Source organism: Aquarana catesbeiana, linkage group LG03 (assembly GCF_042186555.1).
Source record: "Aquarana catesbeiana isolate 2022-GZ linkage group LG03, ASM4218655v1, whole genome shotgun sequence".
NCBI classification, from domain to species: Eukaryota; Metazoa; Chordata; class Amphibia; order Anura; family Ranidae; genus Aquarana; species Aquarana catesbeiana.
The window spans coordinates 546,289,671-546,315,132 of record NC_133326.1 but is presented as its reverse complement, the minus strand read 5'-3'; the positions used below and the strand labels follow the sequence as shown (position 1 = coordinate 546,315,132).

Genomic DNA, 25,462 nt, shown 5'->3' with positions numbered 1-25,462 from the left:
CCATTCACCCCATAAAACTGCAATTTTGCATTGGAATTGTGGAGGCGTTTCTGACGCCTGGGTTGTCATTTCTGTGTCATCTGTCACTTGTTCAGTTTGGATCTTGAGCCTTAATTAGGAAATATCTTGAACCAAACATTAAAGAAAAATCTCATTACCCCAAAGTGTCCTGTTTTCACTGAACTCGAGGTGTGCTTAGTGCAGTAACCCCTAGCAACTGAATGTTTCTGTATTCACTCCAGCCAAAGAACACTTTGGATTGGTTATTTATAAGTTGCATGTTTCCATATTTCTCTGCCTCATTAAAGCAGAGCTCCACCCAAGAGGGGAAGTTCTGCTTTAGGCACTCAACTTTAACAAACTTTGTTGCAGATTCCTACCTTTTTAATATTCTGAAGAAATTCCTGTGTGTTTGTCTGTCCATGTGGAAAGTGGATCTAATGGGAGTGGTTACATAATTATCAATCAGCTTCTAATGAGGAAAATTTCAGGATCTACATCCCTTTGGTCATGATTTCCTATTGGTAGTATCTCACCAAAAATTACATGCCTAAAATCTGGTTTATATCTTAGTGCAGACTTCTGGGAAATGTTTCTGGGCGCATGCTGTACACGTTCTGTGACTCCAAGTTGCCACATTACATTGCATGTTACAGCAAATTGCAGTGCTGCAGATTGGAAAGGTCATTTTTAATAACATTTACATTAAGACTTAAGTCGCAAGTATATATGCTATATTATTATTTTTTCCCTACAAAAGTGGAGTTACCCTTTAACATTTTATGTATGTTATTTATCTTTAAAAGCCTCCTATGTGTAGACACTGAAAACCTCTGAGACTGCTGCTGATGTAAGCAGCCTCACAGTTGTTGCTAAATTGACACTCTATATATATATATATATATATATATATATATATATATATATATATATATATATATATATATATATATATAGCAGGGCTGTCCAAACTTTTTTCAGCGAGGGCCAGATTTGATGAAGTGAACATGCGCGAGGGCCGACCATTTTGCCCGACATTCTTTGAACCATTAAAATTCGGTCTAAGTGTGTTTATTCGAACACTAATACACTGCCCAACAATAATTCTCTTGCCTTTTGTGGCTGTGTGCGAGTAAAGAGATGAGCTTGGGTGTGTTATTTGGATATACCGTATTTATTGGCATAAATTTTGAATAATGAACTGTGAAGCAAAATAAGGGTCAATGCCCACCTGCAGCCTCACCATTGCCAGGAATGCAGCACCCTCATTGCAATGAATGCAGACTCACCATTGCCATCAGTGCAGCCTGACTGATGCCCATCCATCTGCAGCCTGGGAGGGGGCGGAACGAGTGCCAAAAGATTACATATAGTAAAAACACCTGTTTTCTCAGCGGCCTCTTTAATAGAAAGTCCTGCCACATTTGATGGACAGAACAGTCGTCCAATGCCAGCGCAGGAGACGGGACTTTCTATTACAGAGGCTACAGTGTAAACAGGAAATACTCCTGTGTGTACAGCACTTGTCCCGCCTCCTCCAAGGCAGCCAGTATGTATATGTGTATGTATATATATATATATATATATTTATTATCTCTTTTGTGGCCCCGGCGCTGGGAGATCGTTGGGGGCCACAAAAGATATATATGTCCAAATAACCAGTCGGGGCCGTTGAAAACTGAAACATGGGCCACACTTTGGACATGCCTCCTCTACAGTATTCCCTTTTGTTCCACCCCTGGCTGCTTACATAAAGTATTATATAGGGAGGGGGGAGGAGGAGCTGGGGCAGCACAGAAAATAATTACACTCCCTCAGAAGGGAAGAGGGATATGACATTGCGAAGAGGGAAGGCACTGTGCTAGCGCATTGACTCTTCTAATTTAGGGAAAGGCAAAAGACTGAATTGGTCTAAATAAGAATTAAGAATTTTCCTTTTTAATTGCAATTTTTTTAAGCTGGTGACAGGGTCTCTTTTAGGTCACTTGTATATAGAAGTCTTGGAAAGGTGTTTCGATTCAGCCAATGTAATTACTGAAGCTGGCCTACCTCATTCTGACCCATCAGTTTTTTTTTTTTTTTGCCATCTTTGTTCCATTGGATCATTCCTTTTACAAAGAAAGGGAGAACACCCCCTCCAACACTTCCCACCAGACTAGGTGCCCCTATTGGAAGATTTCTCCATCTATATTTCTGGTGATGTAAAATTTTGGCTTCCCCCCCACTTTCTATGCCTATGATAATCGTCAACATCATGAGTTTAAACCTTGTAATTCGTACAGGACACAGGCTGAGTATTCAGACACTGGCTTATAGGCTCTTACCCTCAGGTGTTTGGACACTAGCAAATCATTTGGGGACCTGCCACTCTGGACACCTCCTCTATAACCCTACCCCAATCTGAGTCTTCAGCTTTTTTGCTAGTGTCCCAAGGTGCTAGACTTTTTCTCCCTTATGGCTTAAATACTTACTGTCTTCTACTACCACAATCCAGAAAATCATTGCAAACTCTATCCAGTGGAAAAAGTATTCGCAAATAAGTCTGTTCCAGTAGTTAATCCTGCCATCTCCGTCTTAAACATCTCGCTATACCAACTGATGATGTTCCTTCATTCAAAGATTCTGCAGATAAGACGATTGAGACACTCTTAAATGATCTCTTTATATTTCTAGGCACAGTTCTGCAACCAGCTCTTGCTGCAATTTCTGTCTGTCAAACTGCTGATAAGAGGACTAAAGCAAATAACAACCAACTTGATCCTGTATACATGAGGACATTGCCTTAACTGAGCAAATTTTTCCCGTTCTGTTCTTTTAGGTGGATGCCTTTGAACACGCAATTAAACTAATTTCTCTTCTCTCTATTTACATGCACAAAACCTTATGGCTTAAATAGCCGAAGTTGCCCTTTAGAAGACTCCCTGTTGAAGGAGAACATCTCTTCGCTGAGGCGCTTGATAAATTCATTAAATATGTCACAGGCGGGATGGTTCTACTTTCACAGCAAAGGATTCAAAAACCCCCTTCCCCAGGAGCCTCTATCTCTTCAAAATGCTGAGTACCTAATTGCTCTACCCAGGCTTCAACTTCAAAACCTTTCAGCCCTTCCTTTCGGCTTAAGACTCAGCCCACCAAGTATTTCCCCAAGCCCTTCCAATGAAGTTTGTCTCTGAGTCACAAACATCTCAGACTTGACTGGTTTGTACCTCATTGAACCCACAGGAGCGCCACCCCTTATTATTTTCTTCTATCAGAATCAACCAAAATCTGTCCATGGGCAGTTAAATTTGCAGAATACCCTGGACCGTTTCTTGTCTCAGGGAGTCGTTGTACCAATACCCCCACAAGACATGTTTTACTGATTTTATTCAAACCTGTTCACAGTACCTAAGCCCAGTGAGGGTATTTTTCCTGTCCTGGGCCTAAAACCCCTAAACAAATACCTTCAAATTCCAAAATTTCACATGGAATCTGCAAGGTCAGTTATTGCCTCTCTGAGACAAGGGGAAGACCTGGCATCAATAGACATACAAGATGCCTGTCTGTATATTTCTATTTTATCTACCCCATCAGCAATGTCTGCACTTTGCAGTGAAAGAAAATAATTTCCAGTTTGTCGCACAGCTTTTTGGCATATCCTCTGCTCCCGCAGTATTCACAAGGTCCTAATACCTTCTAAGAATTCAGGGCATCCAGGTCAGATGTTATCTGGATGACCTTCTTCTCAAGCACTCCTCTCCCTTCCCAATGTCTGAAAATGTACTTAGAACAATGCAGATGTTTCAGGCTTTCGGTTGAGTGATCAATTTCCAAAATCCTGTTCTCCAGCCTCCTCTTTGCCTACAATATCTGGGTCTGGTTCTGGACATATCCCAAGCAAAGATTTTAATTCAAGAGAAGAAAAGCGCGCCTGCTCGGAAATTGAGGTCATTGAGACATCCAACAAGATTCTTATTGAAAAACCTAGGGCACATGGTAGCCTCCTTCAGGTCTGTGCTATTCACCCAAATTTCATTTGAAATATCTCCAGCACAACTTCTTGTTGACCTGAAACAAGCATGCTCCTTCCTTGACCTACTCATGCCCCTGTCCAGCCAAGCAAGGACCTGCCTAGCTTGGTGGATCTCCAGCCTACCCTTAAAGTGGTTGTAAAGGGGGAGGGGGAAAGTTTTTTTTTTCTAAAACAACATGTCTATACTTACCTGCTCTGTGCAATAGAATTGCACAGAGCAGCCCCAATCCTTCTCTTCTCAGGTCCCTCAGTAAGAAACCGATTCTCTTGGTCACTTGTGCAGGCTCACTCCTGATCCCCGCTACTGCATCTATTGACAGACAGTGGGACTCGGCCCTGCCCCCCCATCTCATCACTGGAGTTGATTGAGGGAGGAGGGACAAAGCCAGGAGAGCCACAGCTCTCATGCACATCGCTAGATCGTGATGGGGATCAGGCACGTTTAAAAGGGGTGGGGTGGGGGGGCGAGTCAGTGACACAGAAGGCTTTTTTTTTTTTTTTTTTTCCTTAATGCATACAATTTGGAGCTGTCCCTGTCGAGAGAACACACAGCGATTATTGGTAGCGGCTATAGCATGAAAAATCCGACATGCTGGTTGTACCCAAGTTGATTGATCAATCAACTTGGGTACAATCAGCCTGCCATTACATGGTTTAAATCCCTACTGGACCAGCCAAATTTGAACTGTCCATGGCTGGCTTTAACAATGGGGAAGTGATTTCTCCATTATCACTAGAAAGTGTAACAAAACAGATGCCATTCTTTCTCGCTGGGGAGTAGTGTTCCAGTCTCTCAGTCAAGGGAACATGGTCATTGGTGAAAGCCAAACTCCCCAACTCCCAAACTCTGGAGTTAAGAGAAATAAGACAGAGCTGGTCTGAGTCTGACATTCCTACCTTGATAAAAGCAAGAAAAGCTACTTCCAGAAAGATCTATTACTGTTTCTAGAGACTCTTCTTTGCCTGGTTTGAACACAGGCACTTCAATCCCAGTAATCACACTGTGCCGTTCTGGCCTTCCTACAATCAGCACTTGACCTTAAAGTGTTTGTTAACCTTAGCCACTTCAATACAAGGCAATTTCACCCCCGTCCTGTACAGGCCAATTTTCAGCGCTGTAACATTTTGAATGACAATTGCGCGGTCATGCAACAAATGAAATTTTGATCATTTTTTTTCCACACAAATAGAGCTTTCTTTTGGTGGTATTTGATCACCTCTGCGGTTTTTATTTTTTGCACTATAAACAAATGAGCGACAGTTTTGAAAAAAAAAAAAAAAAATTTTTACTTTTGGCTATAATAAATATCCCCAAATTTATTAAAAAATAAATAAATAAAAAAAATCGCAATAAGCGTATATTGATTGGTTTGCGAAAAAAGTTATAGCGTCTACAAAATAGGTTATTGATTTATGGCATTTATGTTAATGGCGGTGTTCTGCGATTTTTTTTTTTTTTTTTTTTTTTTATCATGACTGCGACATTGTGGCGGACAGATCGGACACTTGACACTTTTTTGAAACCATTGATATTTATACAGCGATCAGTGCTAGAAAATAGCCACTGATTACTGTGTAAACATCACTGGCAAGGAAGGGGTTACCACTAGGGGGCGATCAAGGGGTTAAATGTGTTCCCTGACTGTGTGTTCTAACTGTGGAGATAGGAACACACAATCTGTCTCCTCTCCCCTGACAGGACATGGATTTGTGTGTTTACACACAGATCCACGTTCCTGCTCTGTCACGAGCTATAGTGTGTGCCCGGCAGACATCGTGTGCACGTGCATCGGCTCCTTGGTGGCACGGCGCGCGTGCCCCCTATGCTGGCCGGAAAGCCAAGGATCATATGACGCCCGCCCGCCCGGACAGTGTTCCTGTGGATGTCATATAACAATGGCCCGGTATGGAAGTGGTTAAAAAAATAAAATGGATCCTGTCCCTTTGAAGCATGCGATACAGCACAGTGCTTGTGCTATGTAATTTGGCCTTTCCTATCACTTGAAATACCTGGCTGATCCTGCCTGGTTATGCCCTCCCCCTGTAAACTGACCATGGTATATCATGGCTGCTGAGCCCTGACACCGTGGTCAGTTTACGAGCCTCCGTCATCTGCAACTCTCCTGTCCTCCTCTCCCTTCCTGTAGTAGTGACAGTGGTGTCAGTTGTTTTCTTCTGCGCTCTGCAGCCTGTCAGCTATGTGGGAATGCGATCTACCGTTCACCTGCTTGTGATGAACGGTAGATTGTGGCAGAACCCCGGTTGAGAAACACTGCCTTAGATGATCTCTTCTGCAAAGTGGCCTTTTTTGGTTGCTATCACATCTAACTTTCTAAGTTGACAGCTCTCTTTCGTAAGGAGCCGTTCCTCATTGACAATGTAGTTCTACGCCCAAGACCATCCTATCTTTCTAAAGCTTGCCATAGAAGGATCGAAATTCAGCAGGAACCGTCTGAATTTCCATCAGTATGTGGAAATCCCAAGTCATTAATTCCTTTATCCACGTTTGTGTGGATGGAGGAATTTGTTAATCTTTTTTTCATTCAGTCCACTGGCTGAGCAAAAAAATGACACATCTATGGCCAGCTTAAGGTGGTATCACTCTTCTACCTCATTGATGACATTTTCATTTCAACCATTTGCTCTGCTCCAAAGCACCTATAGGAAGTTGCTCTTCATTGCCTGGACATAGAGTAGACACAGCCATCATAGTCTACTTCATAGCAACAGCTTCTATCAGGAGGTCGGATTCCCTGTTTGCCCTATCTGCAAGACCTTGCAAGTTCCATCCTGCTTCCAATTCAACTGATCGCTAGAGCTTATACTTTCATGGACAAATCTTCCCCCTGCACATTAGTGGGAGTTTCCTGGACATTGCAGCACCAGGAATCTGTAACCCAGCTTTGTAAGGCCTCCACACCTTGTCCTCGGTTCATACCTTTTCAAAGTTCTACTAGCTGGACGTTCGATCTTCTGCAGACGCTGCTTTCATCCACAAGGTGCTTGCAGTGGCCCTCTGAATTTGGGTCTGTTGAGGCTGGAGTACAGCTTTAATTTTCCACCTTTTATAAAGGAAGAAACTTTAGACTCTACACAAGTGAGATAGAGCTCAAGATGGGCACTGCCAGTCTAAAGATGATCATAAATACGCCAAAGATCAGACCGAATGCCGCAATAGTTTAAGTGGGGGAGAGGCATAAAAGTGCAATCAATGTACAATACCGTACATTGAAGACAAACATTTCCTATAGATTGTCTAGAAGACAGAGAGAATGCTATCACCAAAAGTCAGTCATGGATTTGCAGATAAAAGGTATAATAAATATTTTAATAAGTGTGCTTGGACAAAGGGCACAATATAGTTTGCATGGATGGAGATGAACGTCACAGATCATTAAAACAAATAAATCACAAAATCTGGCTGGATATTTACAGACAAATTGTCTCTCCCACTCATTTGTACAGAAGCTGCCTCGTCATTGATAATGTGGTGCCCAGTTCTTCAGGATGACAAAAGATTTCAGGAACTGGACGGCATCTATGGTCTACACCAACAGAGGGGCACTCAGAAATTTGGCTCTGCAAAGGAACGATCTTTCCCCCCCTTCCCAAGGAAGATTGAAGATTCAAATAAACAAAAGAGAGGTAGACAGTCACAAAAATTGTAACTACATTCTAAAATGCAGATGATTTCTAATTAAAAAATCAAACTGTATCCCTTAAATTATTTGTCCCTCTGATCTCATGTGATGCAGCAAATCCACAATACTTTCGCCACCTACATCTATACAACCAGTCAAACCATATTGATGCTTAACTTCTTTGTTCTCCACCTAGGCAAGGGGGATGAAGTCTTTTTTTCATGTCCAATCTCCTAGGATACATGTCACACACCCTAGAAGGCTGCAGGGCCATAGATGACATAGGTATGTGAGAGCTCCGGAGTTTATGGCAACATGTAATGTGTAAGACATGACCCCAGAAAAGGACAATGCTGGATTCACTGGGTTTGTAAGTACATTGGATAACTAGCATATAGTGAAATCATTTTCACGGGCATGGGGAAAGGTCTACCTTAATCAAGGGGCAAAAAAAACATTTTTCCCCAAAACAAAACCACCCAGATGCCAGGAAGTAATGGCACTTGGCTTGTGAGGGTGCCATCATTCAGCTGCTTGTATTAACTAGTATAAGCATGCAGCCAATGATGTCTGGACTCCTGTTCTGCATACTTGTTCCAGATCAGTGACCCACTAAATAATGAAGTCAGGTTTAGAATGGCAGCTTCTATACTCCCAGGATCTGAATGATAGCCCCAGAGATGGGCAGCTGTAATATTTACTCAAACGGTCCCTTTAGAACTTCTTTCTTAAAGGCAGCCCACTTATGTCTTGCACCAGTCTGTTTTGATGGAAGCGATATCTCCTGGATGCAATGAAAGTCCTAACAGTTTCAGGAATTATATAAAACCGTTTAGTTCAACTGCCTGGGACATGTGCAACACTTTTAAAGCCTGGCAGTTCAGATAGGGAGCAGGCTTGGGATTCTGAGTCATCTCAGCGAGCCTTGTGTCTTCCAACTTGGGGCCCTTAGGAGGATCTATAAGGCGTATGAAATTCTGTCTGTTGCCCAATAACGATCTAACTTGCTTTTCTCTGGCGCAATATGTAATAAACAGATACGGGCCTTTAAGGTTTATGCTCCCTGTCTGGACTCATGCAGAAGGGCTCCAGCCTCTCGCCATCAGGCAGCATAGCATTCAGCTTCTCCATTAGTGGCACCGTCTGATCAATCCCCATTTGAATCCGTCTCAAAATGGCTGACATCTCGTTCACCTTTTGGATCTGCTCGGCATATTTGGCAAAGCGCTTCTGGCGTTCCTGCATGTAGCTGTACAGGGTGTCCACAGAAGAGTCCATCTGTCGCATGAGCAAAAGAAAATACTTAAAATTTGCACAAAAAAACTGACCAGATGTCAACCCCAAAAATGCAATGTTGTTCAATTTAAAGGGGACCTATCTGCATAGAAACATGGGAGCTGCTATTACTGCGCATGCACTTTTGAAAAGGTAATGCCTACAAGCTGTCATCCTTATACCATCATCCTGTCTCTTTCTCTGCAGTTATTCTTTAGACAGGGACTGCCTATGTAAACAATTCAAATTGGCTGTGAATATTTGGCTGCCATTTCTGATCATCTTTAGCCTGGCATCTATCTCCCTTGTGTAGAGTCTAAAGTTTCTAACCTTATAAAAAGGTGGAAACTTAAAGCTGAACTCCAGCCTCAACAGAGGGTTGTGCTGCGTTTCATATGCAGCATGTTCAGTTTCCACCCAGTGCACATCAGTGCAGCTCGCTTGTGTTAACTGGTTCTACTAGAAACAATAGAAGTCAATTTGTTAATACACTGAGCCTGTGTTGAGCAACACAGCCCAACATACGAAGTGTGAATGAGCCTGTAACTCAACAGATGCCTTATGTCAAAGTTCTAGTGGCCAGGACACCAGAGTACAGGGACTTGTTCCATCCACCTATAGCTGTCAAATATTCATGGCCAATTTAAATTGCTTTACACAGGCAGTCAAAGGGGAGGCCCCGTATAAAGATTAACGGCAGAGAAAATGACCGGATAATAGTATAAGGATGACAGCTTGTAGGCATTCCCTTTTAAAAGCGAGCCAGTAAAAGCAGCTTCCATGTTTCTATGCAGATAGGTCCCCTTTAAATTGAACAACATTGAATTTGGGGGTTGACATCGTCTGTTGGGCTGTGTTGCTCAATGCAGGCTGAGTGTAATGACAAACTGACTTCTATTGTTTCCAGTAGACCCAGTTCACACAAACGGGCTGCAATGATGTGCACAGGGGGGGGAAATGAATATGAAACACAGCACAACCCTCTGCAATGCTATACAACCTGTCACAGTGTGCTGCAGCGCTTTTTAATAAAAAACAAAGTATTTTGGCTTCTGCTGTGGGAGAAAAACGCATTAAATGCATATCAACACGCATCAATGCCACATGTCAAGTGCATATAAAATTTATTTGTGATTAAACACACACACTCACTGGAACACATGTCAACATCTGCACAAAGCTTTACCATTGTTTATGGTGTTAGTTCACATCTGTGCTCTGCACTAAGCAAACATGTTCAAGCCCATTTTTTAGGCCATCAGCAAGTGTTATATGCCCTATGGATGGCAATGGCAGCACATGTGCATGCATGTCACTTGCACTTTATCATGTTTCCAGCACATGGTAAGTAATCCCTTCCAAGGCAACCTCAAATTTACTTAGCATTACTTTGGCTAACAGAACCCAACAAAGTAGCACAAGACACGCATAAACGTGTATTAATACACTTCTTAAAGTGTGCATAAAAACATTGAACAAGGAAAAGTGTAAACCCTGCCGTAAAAATGTGCACATGGTGTGAATCCAGCCTGCTTTATTTTCGGGTGTCTAACAAATTGTGGGCATATTTCAGTACCCAGGAGACACAGATGGTGCATACAGCTGCCCATAATAATAGCTGTATATAGGTTTACATAGCTTTTGCATATTTGTCTAATTTTTCTGCATAGCTTTTTGAATTAGTGCTTCAATCACTGTTTCAAATGCATATTACTGCATTTTATTGTTTTTTTTTTTTAAATTAGGGATAGTCATTCATGCATATTTGTCTATTTTTGATGCATAGCATCTTGAATTAGCACACCATTTTTTATTATTATTAATTGGTCACTACTTTTATTTATGGTCCTGCTAAAATTCCACTCATAAGAAAACATCATGAGCGCCCATATGATCAGTTACATGTAGGGTTGTCCCGATACCGATACTAGTATTGGTATCGGCACCGATACCGAGCATTTGCCCAAGTACTTGTACTCGGGCAAATGCTCCCGATGCTTCCCCCGATACCTTGAGAGTCAGCAGTGAATGGTGCGTGGGGGAGCTACAAGCTTCCCCCCCACCCCCCCCCCCAACCCCCCCCCCCAGCTTTCAGCTGCTTTAGTGAAATCTATACAGCAGTGATCGGGGCTTGTAACTCCCCCACACGCGATCACAGCTGACTGTCACCGCATCCTCCATGCCCCCTCCGTTCCGCTGTCCCCCTCCTTTGTTGTGCTGTCCCCCTCCGTTGTTGTGCTGTCCCCCTCCTTCCTTTGTGTATGGACAGAGTCAGCTGACTCTGTCCATTCACATAACTGAAACATTGTAACCTCCTGTGATTACGATGTCTCAGTTTATGAATGGAAAGGAGCCACTGTCTTCTCTCCATTCATTTTCAGTGCAGCTGAGGCTGCAGAGAAAGGGACTGGGGAATCTCTATCCTCTGTCTCTTTCTCTGTCTCAAGGGGGAGATATCAGGAGTCTGTTAAGTCCCCTGATATCTCACCAAAGCCCCCCAACAGGGCTGATTAAAAAAAAAAAACCCACACACAAAGTATTGCAATAAATAAGAAAAAATAAACAAACAATGATTGTAAAAAATATTAAAAATTTAAATAAAAAACAAAAAACACAGACAGCGTCCACCCCCTCCCCCCCTAAAAAAAAAAAAAAAAGAAAGAAAAGGAAGCATTGTAAAAAAAAAAAAAAAAAAAAAAAAAACACTACCACGTGACATTAAAAATAAAAGTATCGGTAATCGGTATCGGCGAGTACTTGAAAAAAAGTATCGGTACTTGTACACGGTCTTAAAAAAGTGGTATCGGGACATCCCTAGTTACATGCAAACACTGTTGTCACAGGAAACTAGAGTTGTCATCATGAGTACGATCACATGTAATAATGTCAGTTGTATACACTCCCTACCATGCTCCTCTCCGATGTGGTGCTTACCTCTTTTATACGTTTCACCAGTGCGTTCTGGTCGAAGGCCACTGCCTCGGCGCACTGGTGTAAATGGTCTTGGTAGCGCACACAGAGCTGCAGCACCTGCGGGGAGTCGAGACGCTCCAGACGTACGTTGGGTGGGGAGGTCTGACCGCTCAGAAGACCTGTAAGAAAGATAGAGGAGAGGTAAGCAAGACTAGATTAAGACCAAGATGCATTAAGAATGTAACAAATCCGTTCTTTACCTTTTAGTTTTCATTAAAACTGGAAGTGTCATAATTGAAGCTTTGGATACTCAATCTTGCACAAGTTAAAGCTGAAGTATAATCCTCTTATATTTTGCTTTCCCTGGTTCTTCCTTTTACCTTTTATCATCAACATGCTAATGAAATGTCAATACTTACCTTATTTTAGACATCTGACATAGTGACATCATGACTGCACCCCTGTGCTTCTCTATGCACTTCAGACACATTATGGCAGGTAAGAGCCTGCAGGGTGCTGTCTATAGCTACTGAAAATATCACAGCACTCAGTACTCCTCTTAAGAGCCATCAGCAAGCAGTGGGCTGCCTCTTAGAGGGAGTTTTGTAAATATACTAATGCCTTTATGAGCCGTTATCTATCTACGTAACCAACGCATGTGATGCATCCATGACTGAAAGAACTGAAATCCAACAAATTAAGGGGGCAGGCTGGAGAGGAAAGAGCTAAACGATGCTGGACATCATTAAGCCAGGAAATTAAATGGGCTTTGCCCGACTTGCTGCAGTTTCTAATGCACATTTTTTTGTTTATACTACACAGCGCTCACTATATAAAGTAGACAGTTAAGCTTGTGGGGGTTTTTTGTGGTGATTTTTAACAAAATAGAAAGGATTTACACTATTGGAGCTCTTCTTTTTGCTAGTTGTTTGACGGTATTGAAGAGTGAATATTTGGTCCGGAGGGGATAAGACGCATTGTGACCCACTCAAATCAAGGGGTTCCGGGGAGTTCTCCGTAATGTTTGTGGTGGTGACATGTGGGTGGAGTGACACACTGAAGACGAGTAATGGACTGGATGGCACTTTTTGATCAAATAAGAATATATTGCAAGAATTTTGAAGTTTGCATGGACACTCTTTTGATATTTGCAATTGATATATGGTTTAGTGTATATTAACGCACCAATGTTATATGGTTTATTATGCATTAATGCATGGTGGATATTGGGGAAGGCACTGTACAATTTAAGGAGCGCTGTGTAGTACAAACAATATAATTACCTGACACTTACAGTATAGTGTTGTACACAATAGCTATTAATTAATACACATTTTTACTTTATTGGAGCATGGGTAATTTAGGTGTAATTCTAATGCACATTGTGTGAAGCTCACAGTGTGCAGTGAAATCTGTGTAAGCAATTTCAGTGCAGGAGAGCAGCCTGTACAACTGTGCAAGACTGAAGAGAAGGATGGAGTGCAGATTTAAATAAACTGGATTTTTCTTATTGCACATGATTGGATGAAAGAAGCAACCAACCTTATTTACTGAGCTCGGTGAACATGCATTTTGCCGAGGCTGGGTTCACATATGAGCCGCATGCGACTCACAGCAGGGGCCTGGTGTGTCCCCGTTCACCGTTTCAGGTCCAATTTCAGACAGAATTCTGGGCTGAATTCAGACCTGAAAATCGACCAAAAGACGCACAGGACCCCTGTGCAAATCGCACCAGAACCGCTGTAGAGATATGTGAACCGGCTCCATAGAGAGCCGGTCCAAATCTCCTGTTATTGCGAATTGGATGCGGGGTTACCGCATCCAATTAGCAATGCTGTGAACCCGGCCAGAGTGAACAATCTGTACGCTTTATTTATTATACAGACAAATTAAATCTGGCAATATATTTTACTGGCAATTTTCCACCCCGGGATTTTCCACCGATTTATAAAAGCTTTAAAATAGTGTGAAGGGAGAACACAATTCTGTGGGAAATAATGCACAGAATGGCAAACACTGATTGGTCAGGAGAAGCAATTTTCTTCTGGGACACAAAGAAGCCACCCGAGATGTGCTTCCCACTGGTCAGCACATTCACATATGTGCAGAGTAAACAAAATGTAACTCTTTTAGGATTTACATCTACTTTAAAATCTTTTGCAGAAGATCAACAGCACCTGGATGCAGCAAGGAATGAAAAATAGGGCAAAAATAAGTATGTTTTAAAAAATGGCAATTGTAATTGTTTACGATAGTCAGTACTTCAGCAAACCAAGTGTCATTCAATTAAGGTTTCCTTTAATTTGGAACTTTCACTTCACCCCACCCCCCTGTAAGGAGGCTCCTCTACTTCCCAGTAGTGAGAATAAAATGCCTCATGCCTCCCTTTGTTGAAGATATGGGAATTTTTCATACAGATCTGTGAATGGAAGATTTCAGATTCTCCTATGCACAGATCAGAGAGGGAGAGGTTTGAGATTGCAGGGAGATGTGACAGCAAGGGGTTAAGCAGGCAGGGATCTTCTGCAGCCAGGGCTGACCTCACTCCATTCTTATCGGCTGATGTCATACAAAGATCAGCTCCCCCCTCCCCCTCCACCACTTATTGTCAGGCCTATTTACATCAGGGCAACACAAAACAGAATGGCATCATTCGCAGTTGGGAAAAGACGGTTTTATTTCATGGGAATTTCTTTATGATCAGCTTTTTACTGGATATCTCCCCCTGCTCCTAGTCACATGGGTATTCACTTGTATTCAACCCAAAAATGTTACTACAGTTCTTGCCATGTTTTATTTTGACAGAAGTAATTTTTGCTGTGATATGGATGCTGCAAACTTCTAGATCGTTTTTTAAATGTTAAAGATTAGGTTCACAATTAAGAATTATGGGGATAAATAGAGTTTAAACCCCAAATCCAGACAACTTCCCCTATATAGATCTTTATTACTAGAGGTATTCCCATCAGGAAGGAGGTCCCTATTCCTCTATATAGATCTTTAGTTATCACTAGAGGGATCCTCACTAGAAGGAAGGTCCTGATTTAACCGATGTAGCACCCTGGTGTTTAGACAGGGTTGATAACAAATTTAGTTTGCCAGAAGGTAATTATCCTGGTTAATTGTTAGAGATCAATTGATTCCTCCCTATATTCTGGAATTGCTGCACCTTTTCTCTTCTGCCACTAGGTGGGACTGTGGCTGGTGACATTAGATTGACAAGGGCTTAGCAAGGTCAGATTATGAATGGATGGGGTGCCAATTGGCGGGGGTTTCTTTTAGTCCCTTGGCCTGTTGGGAGAGCCTATTAATTTAGGTGGAGTCAGGTGATGGGGGTTCTGTGCCACCTGGACAGCTGTCTGGGTGGATGTGTGTTAGGTCGCCCCTGGCTGCTAGGCCGGAAGCCTGAGGCCTATTCCAGGGACACCTGGCTGCTAGGCTGCCTGAGGCCTATCCAGGAGCAGGAGAAGCAGCGTAGGGTTGGGACTGCCGGATTGAAGTCCAACCGAGTTGGGAAGGTTCAGCCGGACAGGGAACCAGCTGTGGTCGGAGGTAGATGGGAAGCTGTCACCACTAAGGCACCATCCATCTCGTTACCGGAGACCACTGTGAGTAAGCTGATGCAAGTACCAGAGCAGTCTTCTCACCAGCCAGGGATGGTGAAGAAGTGGGAAAGCATCACCAAGTGCCAAGCCAGGGACCCAGCAGGATAGCGGGGGTGACGCTTGAGGAGTATACAGCGGGATAGCAGTGGAAGAGCTCAGGAGACCTGGAAGTCTAGTGAGAGACTGGGAGATCAGTGAGTGAAGATCTACGGTGGGATACTGTTCTGTGTTGCTAAAAGTTATGTACAACTACCGTAAGTGACTGTTGCAAGATTAGTTGCCATAGGAGACAGCAGTCCTATCTATACACAAGTGTTATCCAGCTAGAGGCCTTCCACTGTATAGCTGTCTACCTATAGAAGTCTCGAAGTCTGCCAGTTATCATTGCATCTACTCAAGGGTGTCCTGGCCCTAACCCTCTCTTCCCACAGTTCTGTTAAGAGACAAGAAATCTCTTGTTCGCATCCAAAAGACTGGCGCCCATAATTTCTTCTTGCATCACACCCACCATGCCTCTTAACCCACTCTACAAGGAAGGATGTCAGGTCTCCGAAATCCTTGAGGTCACCATTAGGCCTCTGGTGCCCCGGGATCTTGCTAAACCTATAGACCTTTGTATTAGAATTTTGTGTTTGAGATTCCATCTATATATGTCAGGCTATATCCCCAAAAAGTATCAAAAATGTGTAAGTATAGAGCTTTCCTCATGTACCCTAAAATTAGGAAAATTCATAAGAAAAATGGGGATATTTAGGGTGCCCACAAGACAATAACAGAAAACATTAAAAACATGCATTTATTATATCAATGTATTAAAATTAGTGAATATATATATGTATGTATGTGTGTATATATATATATATATATATATATATATATATATATATATATATATATATATATATGGAGGGATCCTCACCAGAAGGAAGGAGGTTTAACCCATATAGATCTTTAGTTATCACTAGAAGGACCACCAGCAGGAGGAAGAAGGTCCTGATTCTGCTACTATATATAGATCTTTTGTTCTCACTAGAGGTGTCACCTGCAGGATATTATGATTCCCCTATAAAGATCTTCAGTTACCACAAAAAGGATCTCCAGGAGGAAGGAGGTGGTCCCGATTCTCCTATATAGATCTTTAGTTATCGCTAGAGGAAACACCAACGGGATACCCCGATTCCTCTAAATAGGTCTTTAGTTATTACTAGAGGGTGTTAAGGTGGTATCTGTTAATCTAATTACACATATCAAAGGGGACAGATGGTGACTCTGGGCTATGCTAATATTATTATGCAAGAATGCAAATTAGGGCAGTTTATGACTGCAGCTGAATGTAACTTTGCGGTCAGTCTCTGTCTGTGTGTGACTATGAAGGCGCAGATCTAGGAAAAATGGGACTCTGAGTTATATTAACCCTGTTGGATTTTTATCATCTGTGGACTTTGAACTTTGTTCTATGTTGGAAGTCAAAAAAATGTATCTCTCTGGAAGAATTGGGTTGCTGCGGAAGATTACTTACATCATCATAATAATAACTACTAATTAATTATCTACCCACTATACGGTATATCACTACATTGGTGCCGTGACCCGGATTTAAAGAATATATCACTACAGTTATGACTAGAGGGATTCTCAGCAAGAAGGTGGTCTTGATTCCTCTATATAAATCTTTAGTTATGACTAGAGGGAATCACCAGCAGGAGGATGAAGGTTCTAATTGCCCTATACACATCTATAGTTAAAGTGGTTCTAAAGTCTTAATGTTTGTTATCTTAACACAAGATGCGCTGTGTGTGTCTATAAATGCACAAAGGCCAGCTCGGGAGTGCACCCGCACAGGTACCGCCATAGCACATATCTTGCTATGGGCACATACAGGAGAGGAGGAGCAGACAGAGCCAGCGGGGGGAACCCAGAAGAGGAGGTAAAGAGCTGCCCTGTGCAATACCATTGCACACAGCAGGTACGTATAACATCTTTATTATTTTAATAGAAAAAAAATACTCTCTACAATTACTTTAATTCTCATTTAGAATAGTGCGTCCAGTGCTTTTACCAAAAGAGTAGTTGATTTTTTTTAAACAGACTTTCAGCAGACATAGTAACTGAATCAGTTAAAGCCTAAGTTTATCTAAAATCCAATCTGCATTGCATCACCTCCTTGCTGCCTGTTTTAACCCCTTAATTACCCTTAATTACTGAACAACCCTTTCATTGAATGGTTCATGCTCGGCGGTACCGCCTGCTGAGCTTTACTGGAGGTATAAGTCCTGCTGTGGTCGTAAAGAAAAGTATCGCGGCCATGACATGTGTACACCCTGGCCATTGCCCCAGCAGTTGTCCCTTGTCTGGATTCTTCTACTTTTGGTAGAAATCTTGTCCTACCTCCTAGACAGCAGCTGGGAGACTCTGTAAAAGTCTCCTTTATTCTACTTTTAGCTCTCTTCATCGGTTCCCCATTGCCTGGAATTATTTATAAATGTATACAATAGTTGCAGCCAATTACGGCAAAATAGAGGATTTAACTGTACCCAGACAGATTGTATGAACCAACTTTACCTTCATTTGACAACTGCCATGTAAGAAATATTCGAGTTGTGACATGAGTTAGAGAGCAATATAAAGCTTAACGAGGAACTGCAGTCTGCTCACATAATTTGTAATAACATCTTTGCCGTTCTGAAGCTTCCCTCCAACCACTTTGCATATTATTTTATATAGACTGCAATTCTGTACTTGCCAAATATGCTGCAGAAATCTCCCTCCACTAAGTCCGGCTGCATCCATTTTAACTGTGGGCAGCTGAAAGCTGCTGCCTGTTTACTTCCTGGGTTTGCACAGACACACCTCCAGCTTTGCAGCCCTGCAGCTTTCATTGGCCCTCTTATGACTTATCCCCTCTCCCTTCCTGGCAAACTCTCAGGAGAGAGAGCTGTGCATAATGTCATAAGCCTAGGCTAGTTACCAGACAAGAAACACAGAAACAGGGACAATATATGTCCCTGTGCCTGTGTTATATAAAAAAAAATAGGATTTTTTAAAACAGCTTACCTGTAAAATCCTTTTCTTTTGAAGGACATCACGGGACACAGAGCCTCAGTAATTACTGATGGGCTATATAGGTATCACTGGTGATTGGACACTGGCACACCCTATCAGGAAGTTCAACCCCTATATAATCCCTCCCCCTTGCAGGGATACCTCAGTTTTGTAGCCAAGCAATATAGTGTATTAAAAGAGGGGCGGGACCTCTGTGTCCCGTGATGTCCTTCGAAAGAAAAGGATTTTACAGGTAAGCTGTTTTTAAAAATCCTATTTTCTTTCTCGAACATCACGGGACACAGAGCCTCAGTAATTACTGATGGGATGTCCCAGAGCAATGCTACCTGAGGGGGGGGAACCACGACCAAGTAGGGTGCAATCAGACCTGAGGACCCTGTACCGCTGCCTGCAGCACACTACGCCCAAAGGCGATATCCTCATGCCTTCTCACATCCACCTGATAGAATCTGGTGAATGTATGAACTGAAGACCAGGTTGCGGCCTTGCAGATCTGAGCCATAGAGGCCTGGTGATGCACTGCCCAAGAAGCACCAATAGCCCTTGTGGAATGTGCCCTGATCTGAAACGGAGGAATCTCCCGTTTCAAACCGTAAGCTTGAATGATCAACTGTCGAATCCATTTAGAAATGGTAGCTTTTGACGCTGCCTGTCCTCTATTGGGACCCTCTGGCAGCACAAACAAAACATCCGTCTTGCGGATCTGAGTAGTTGCCCCTAGATAGGCCTTAACTGCTCTTACTACATCCAACGAATGTAGAGATCTCTCTTCCGGAGAACAGGGATCTGGAAAAAAGGAAGGTAGAACAATGTCTTGGTTTAAATGAAAATCAGAAACCACCTTCGGTAAAAAAACTAGGATGAGGGCGTAGTACCACTCTATCCTTGTGTATAATCAAATAAGGCTCCTTACAGGAAAGAGCTGCTAATTCTGATACTCTTCTAGCAGAAGAGATGGCCACCAGAAAAATTAATTTCCTTGTCAACAAGACCAAAGGAATCTGACTTATTGGTTCAAAAGGCTGTTTCTGTAACACAGCCAGGACCAAGTTCAAGTCCCAGGGGTTTAGAGGCGCTTTAACCGGAAGATTAAGACGCATCACCCCCTGCATAAAGTTTCGGACCAAAGAATGCGAAGCAAGTGGCCGCTGAAATAATACTGATAAAGCAGAGACCTGGCCCTTGATGGTACTCAAGGCCAGCTTCATCTCTAATCCTAATTGTAGAAAATCAAGAATTCTACCTATGACATATTTCTTGGGATGCCAACCTCTGGATTCACACCAGGTTATATAAGCTTTCCAGACTCTATGATAAATCATCCTGGAAGCTGGCTTCCTTGCATTAATCAAGGTAGATATGACAGGATCTGACAGCCCGCGACTCTTCAGAACGTGGGTCTCAATAGCCAAACCGTCAAATTTAGCGTTTGTAAGGCAGGATGGAACACTGGACCTTGAGATAACAGGTCTGGGCGTACCGGTAGGGTCCACGGGGAACCTACTGTCATCCTTACTATTTCTGCATACCAAGTCCTTCTGGGCCAAGCGGGGGCCACCAGAAGTACTGACTTCCTTTCCTGCCTGATCCTGCGAAGGAGTCGTGGTAGTAGCAGAATAGGCGGGAATGCGTAAATCAGTGAGAACCGATGCCACGGAATCACCAACGCATCCGTCCTGCATGCAAGAGGATCTTTTGTCCTTGCCACAAATCTGTCTATCTTTTTGTTGAATCGGGATGCAAAGAGATCTACATCTGGAACCCCCCATTTTTGGCATATGGCCCAAAAGACGTCGGGATGCAGAGACCATTCCCCTGGAAGTAACTGCTGGCGACTTAGATAGTCCGCCTGCCAATTCTCTATTCCCGGGATGAAAACTGCCGATATGCGTGGCACATGCATCTCTGCCCAGACTAAGATCTGGTTCACCTCTTTTTGAGCAGCTCGGCTCCGGGTGCCTCCCTGATGATTGACATAAGCCACTGCTGTGGCATTGTCGGACTGGATCCTGACCAGACAACCCTGTAGCCTGATAGTCAAGGCCTTTAGAGCTAGATGTATCGCCCGGATCTCCAGAATGTTGATGGGTAAGGTCCTCTCTGTCTTGGACCATACCCCTTGGACTGCAGCCTGTTCCAGAACTGCTCCCCAACCTGACAGACTGGCATCTGTTGTTACCACCGTCCAGGTAACCGGTAGAAAGGATTTCCCCTTCTGCAGGTTTTCGGGTATGAGCCACCATTTGAGGCTCTGACGCACCGCATGCGACAGGTGCATCGGAAAGTCTAATGCCTGAACTTTCTTGTTCCAGGTCGACAGAATACTGTGTTGCAGCATTCTTGAGTGAAACTGAGCATAGGGAACTGCTTCGAATGAAGACACCATCTTCCCTAGTAGCCTCATACAAAGGCGGACTGAGAGACCCTTCTTGGTCCTTACTGCCAGAATCAGCTCTCTCAAAGCAGCGATCTTTGCCTGGGGTAGAAATATTTTCTCCTGGCTTGTATCTATAATCAGACCTAAATACTCCAGTCTTCTTACTGGTTTTAGGAAAGACTTTTCTAAGTTGAGGATCCAACCCAGGTGTTCTAGATACCTGACTGTGGTCCTCAAGTTTCCATTCAAAGAGGCTACCGACCGGTCTATCAAGAGCAGGTCGTCTGGGTATGCTATGACAGCTATACCCTGAGCCCTTAATCTGGCCAGAGGAGGAGCCAAGATCTTTGTGAACACTCGAGGTGCAGTGGCTATCCCGAAAGGCAGAGCCACAAACTGGAAATGGCGCCCTCCTACCTCGAAGCTCAGAAACTTCTGATGAGCAGGAAAAATGGGCACATGCAGATATGCATCTCTGATGTCTATTGATGCCAGAAATTCTCCTCCCTGCAGGGTGGGAACTACTGATCAAATTGATTCCATGCGGAAGGATTGAATCCTTAGGAATCGGTTCAGATCCCTTAAGTCCAGAATGGGCCCGACATCCCCATTTGGCTTTTGGACCGTAAAAAGGTTGGAATAGAAGCCCAATCCCTGGTCCTTTGCGGGAACTATCATAATGACCTCCTGCGACAAAAGTCGCTCTAACGCTAGAAGGAGCGACTGCTTCTTCTCTGGGTCTCTGGGAACACTTGATCTGAGGAACCGAGGAGAAGGGAATTCCTGAAACTCCAGCTTGTACCCTAAGGTTACCGTGGAGATTACCCATCTGTCCTGGAAGTCCTCCTGCCAGAGCTCTGAGAACTGTCGCAGTCTTCCCCCCACTCGAGTAAGCGGGGGCACCCCCTCATGCAGAGGTCTTAGTGTTTTGCCTAGTAGGCTTCTTTTCCCAGGACTTCTTTTGTCCCTGGGGTTGACTCTTGTCTCTGGACCCCGATGGAGGCGGCCGTCGAGACTGCCTGGAGGCTGAAGCCCCCGGCGCTGGGGAAAGAGTCCGTTTGAAAGAGGGACGCTTACTCTTCTTCTTGACAGGTAAGAGAGTGCTTTTCCCACAAGAGATTCTCTTGATATAGTTATCCAAGTCCTCTCCAAACAACCTTGCACCACGAAATGGAAACCCAGCCAGTAGCTTCTTACATGGTGCTTCGGCTGACCAATTTTTCAACCATAGGATTCTACGTATATGCACCAACCCCAGTGAAAGACGGGAGGTTTGCACGATAGAATCTCTAATGGCGTCAACCACAAAGCATAAGGCCGCTGGAAGGTTAGCAAACCCCTGGGCCTGCTGTTCAGGTAATACTTTGATGACCTGCTTAACATGGTCTCTTAAGTATTGACAGACTCCAATCGCTGCTACTGCAGGTTGGGCCACTGATCCTGCTAAGGAGAAAACATCCTTCACTAGGGATTCCATCCTTTTATCTACAGGATCCCTGAGCATCCGAGCATTGTCTACAGGACAAGTCAGGCTATTATTTACGGAGGAAATGGCGGCATCAATAGCCGGTATTCCCCACATTTTAATAAACTTTTCTTCCATCGGATAAAGTGTTGAAAACTTTCTCGGCGGAAAAAAATGTTTGTCTGGCTGATCCCACTCAGAATAAATGAGCTTTTCAAGTAAAGTATGAACAGGAAAAGCATGTGCTGCTTGTAAAGGTTTTAGTGACCCCAAAGCAGAAGAGGATTCCTTAGCAGTTTCAGGTATGGGCAACTTAAATGTGGATCGGACCAATCCAGTGAGGATCTGCACTAAGACTTTCTCCTCTTGGGAAGTCGCAGAGGGTCCCTCTCCACCTGAATCCTCAGAAGAGGAATCATCCGTCCCATCCCGATCCTCTGAAAGGGATTCATCTCCTTTATCCCAGAGCTCCTCTGTCTGAGGGTCTTGGGAAACAGAGGAAAGCCTAGTGCGTTTTCTTCTACTGAGTGAAGACGTAATCACGGCCATTAATCTTTCCTCTAGACCATTAATGGTTGAGGAAAAAACCTCTTGTGTAATATATACAGGGGCTGAAGTGCCAGAAGCAGGTGTAGCCCCTGACCCCGATGGCTCTCCCTGGCTAGCCGTCCCTAGCCCATCTTTAGGGGGGGAGGATGCTGCCGACAGGGGGCCCTCAGAACCTGAACGAGATCCCCTAGTGTCTCTGGTTCCTGGGGTGCTTGAACCTCTTCTACCCATAGTGCAAAGCAACAAGGTGTGAGGTATACAAATGAACACTGCCCGCTGAGCGATGTAGTCTGGCTAAAAGCCTTGCTACCCAATGCTCAGTCTGGTGTTACTTCAGTAAATGCTGCCTAGGAGAATGCCTGTGTCCCACCTTACATGCGACCGTCAGCTCTGTGTCTCTCAGAAGGCTGTGTGCACCTGTACAGAGTGCCTTTAATAGCCTGCAGCTGGCCTGAGTGGGAGTCTAAGCACTCTGTGCTGACATCCCGCCCCCTCCTCTACCGCCCCCCCCCCCTCGAGTTTTGAAAAAAACGAGCGCTTCCCGCGCTGGCCGACTCTGTCATGCTTCTGGAGAAAGGCTGGGGATGGGGGGGGGGGGGGGAGGCTGGTAACAAGATCTGCCTGAGCGGCTATCTTCAGAGATGGTGGCCATTAGGCCGCAGAGCCCGGGTGGTATAACCACTTTCCAGACCCCTGTGGCCCCTCTCTAGCCTGGGGGGGAACATTCAAACATGAGAAATCCCCCCTTCCATCTTACCTTTTTGCAGCCTGCTTGAGACGCTGGGACATGAACAGCGATGAAAACACTAAGACAGACAGTCAGCATGTGCAGGTTTGTGCTCTTGGCAGCCCCCGGTGGTCACAATAGGCATAGCATGCATTTACCTTAAAGGAGAAAAGCCACTAGAACTCAAAAATTCTGTGGAATCTCCTCTTACCTTATCCAGCTGCAGGGTGCTGTTTACACAGACCCAATCTTCACCTCTCACGGTGGGCTCCGTTTGAAAAAACCGTCAGAGACTGGGGCCCCCTACGAATAGGGGGATCCAACAGTTCTGGGACCGTAAAGCACCTCGCCAGAAATTAGGAAGTTTAAAGCCATTTTCTGATCTGCGGGGTCCAGCTCTCTAAAAAGAGAAGCGTTACGGGTAAAACCTTGTTTCTTCGGACACGAGGCCCGGGTACCATTCAATTCGCCCATGAAAAGACACTTTGAATGGATCCGGTTCGCCTGGCTTGCCCCAGTATAGGATATAGGATATTCCCTTTGGAGCTCAGCACAGGACATCTTTACACGTCCATCACCTAAGACACTGGCGTAAAAACTGAGGTATCCCTGCAAGGGGGAGGGATTATATAGGGGGTTGAACTTCCTGATAGGGTGTGCCAGTGTCCAATCACCAGTGATACCTATATAACCCATCAGTAATTACTGAGGCTCTGTGTCCCGTGATGTTCGAGAAAGAAAATATGCTGATCTGTACCTATATCAGAGCTTTATTTTTTTATTACATTAAAATGGTTATAAAGCCTTACATATACCCAGTGAAGTGACTGGCCTCAAGTGGTACAAATAGATGAAACAAATCCTCCTACATAAGTTGTACCCATTTATCTGCAGTTTTCTCTTCTCTCAAAAGTCCAGAATTTATAAAACTTGTTGGGTTGTCAGCAAACAGTTGGTGGAGAACTGAAATTACACACTGCAGAGCTCAGTAAAGGAGAGCTCTGAGAGCTGATTAGAGGAGAACACACCCCTTTCACATAGCACACAGTAACATAGCTAAGGCTGTCAATTAGTTGGAATCAACTAAAAAGTGATTCATGCAGATAGCAGAGGAACAAAGTAGCCACAGAAATGACAGTTAGTGCCCTTATTCAAAACAACACAATATAGAGGGATAGGTTTGTTCAAATTTCATGTCGGAGGTTTACAACCACTTAAATGCATTCTCTGCATTAAGGTAAAAAATATTTAAGTATGCCTATCACCCCTTCACCCCCCCCCCCCCCCCATACTTCTCTAATTCCTCACTCGATCCAGCACTGTGCCAGAGAGCAGCGTCTCTTCTTGCCACTCCCTCAGGCTTTGACAGCCATTGGCTCCTACTGCTGTCAGTCAAATCCTGTGATGAAGGAGCGGGGCTATCCTTCGCCGTCTGTCTATAGATGCAGTAAGCACAGCTCAGGATTGAGACCGCAGGTGTGCCACAATAGAAAGCAACTTTCTATGATGGTATACAAAGAGGAGGAGCACCAGTGGGGCACCCAAGAAGAGGAGGTTCAGGGACGCTCTCTACAATATCATTACACAGAGCAGGCAAGTATAACACATTTGTTATTTTAAAAGCAAAAAAAAAAAAAAAAAAAAAAAATTTACTTTGATAAATGAAATGAAAAAACGAAAAAAAAAAAAAAAAAATAGCAAAAGGGACATATTTTACAGTAAGTATGATGTGACCTTTATGTTGATTCTTCCTTTTTCAGGAGAAATCTTCCTTCCTCCCTGACCCCCCCCCTCCCAAACCCCCCACTGCCATATTCTTTTGGTGTGGAGGGGTT

General features: G+C 43.8%; 1 protein-coding gene across 2 annotated transcripts in view; it reads right to left on the bottom strand.

Moving 5' to 3' along the window:
• Positions 1-7,321: 7,321 nt before the first annotated feature.
• The window catches only part of BORCS5 (BLOC-1 related complex subunit 5), a 32,949-nt gene continuing 14,808 nt past the window's right edge, over positions 7,322-25,462 (bottom strand). For both annotated transcript variants that reach the window (XM_073621517.1, XM_073621518.1), the window contains 2 exons: positions 11,863-12,020; positions 7,322-8,931 (listed from right to left, as the gene is read on the bottom strand). In XM_073621517.1, coding sequence (XP_073477618.1) covers positions 8,701-8,931; positions 11,863-12,020 — 389 coding nt within the window. In that variant the 3' untranslated portion in view covers positions 7,322-8,700. The remainder of the gene's footprint in view (positions 8,932-11,862; positions 12,021-25,462) is intronic.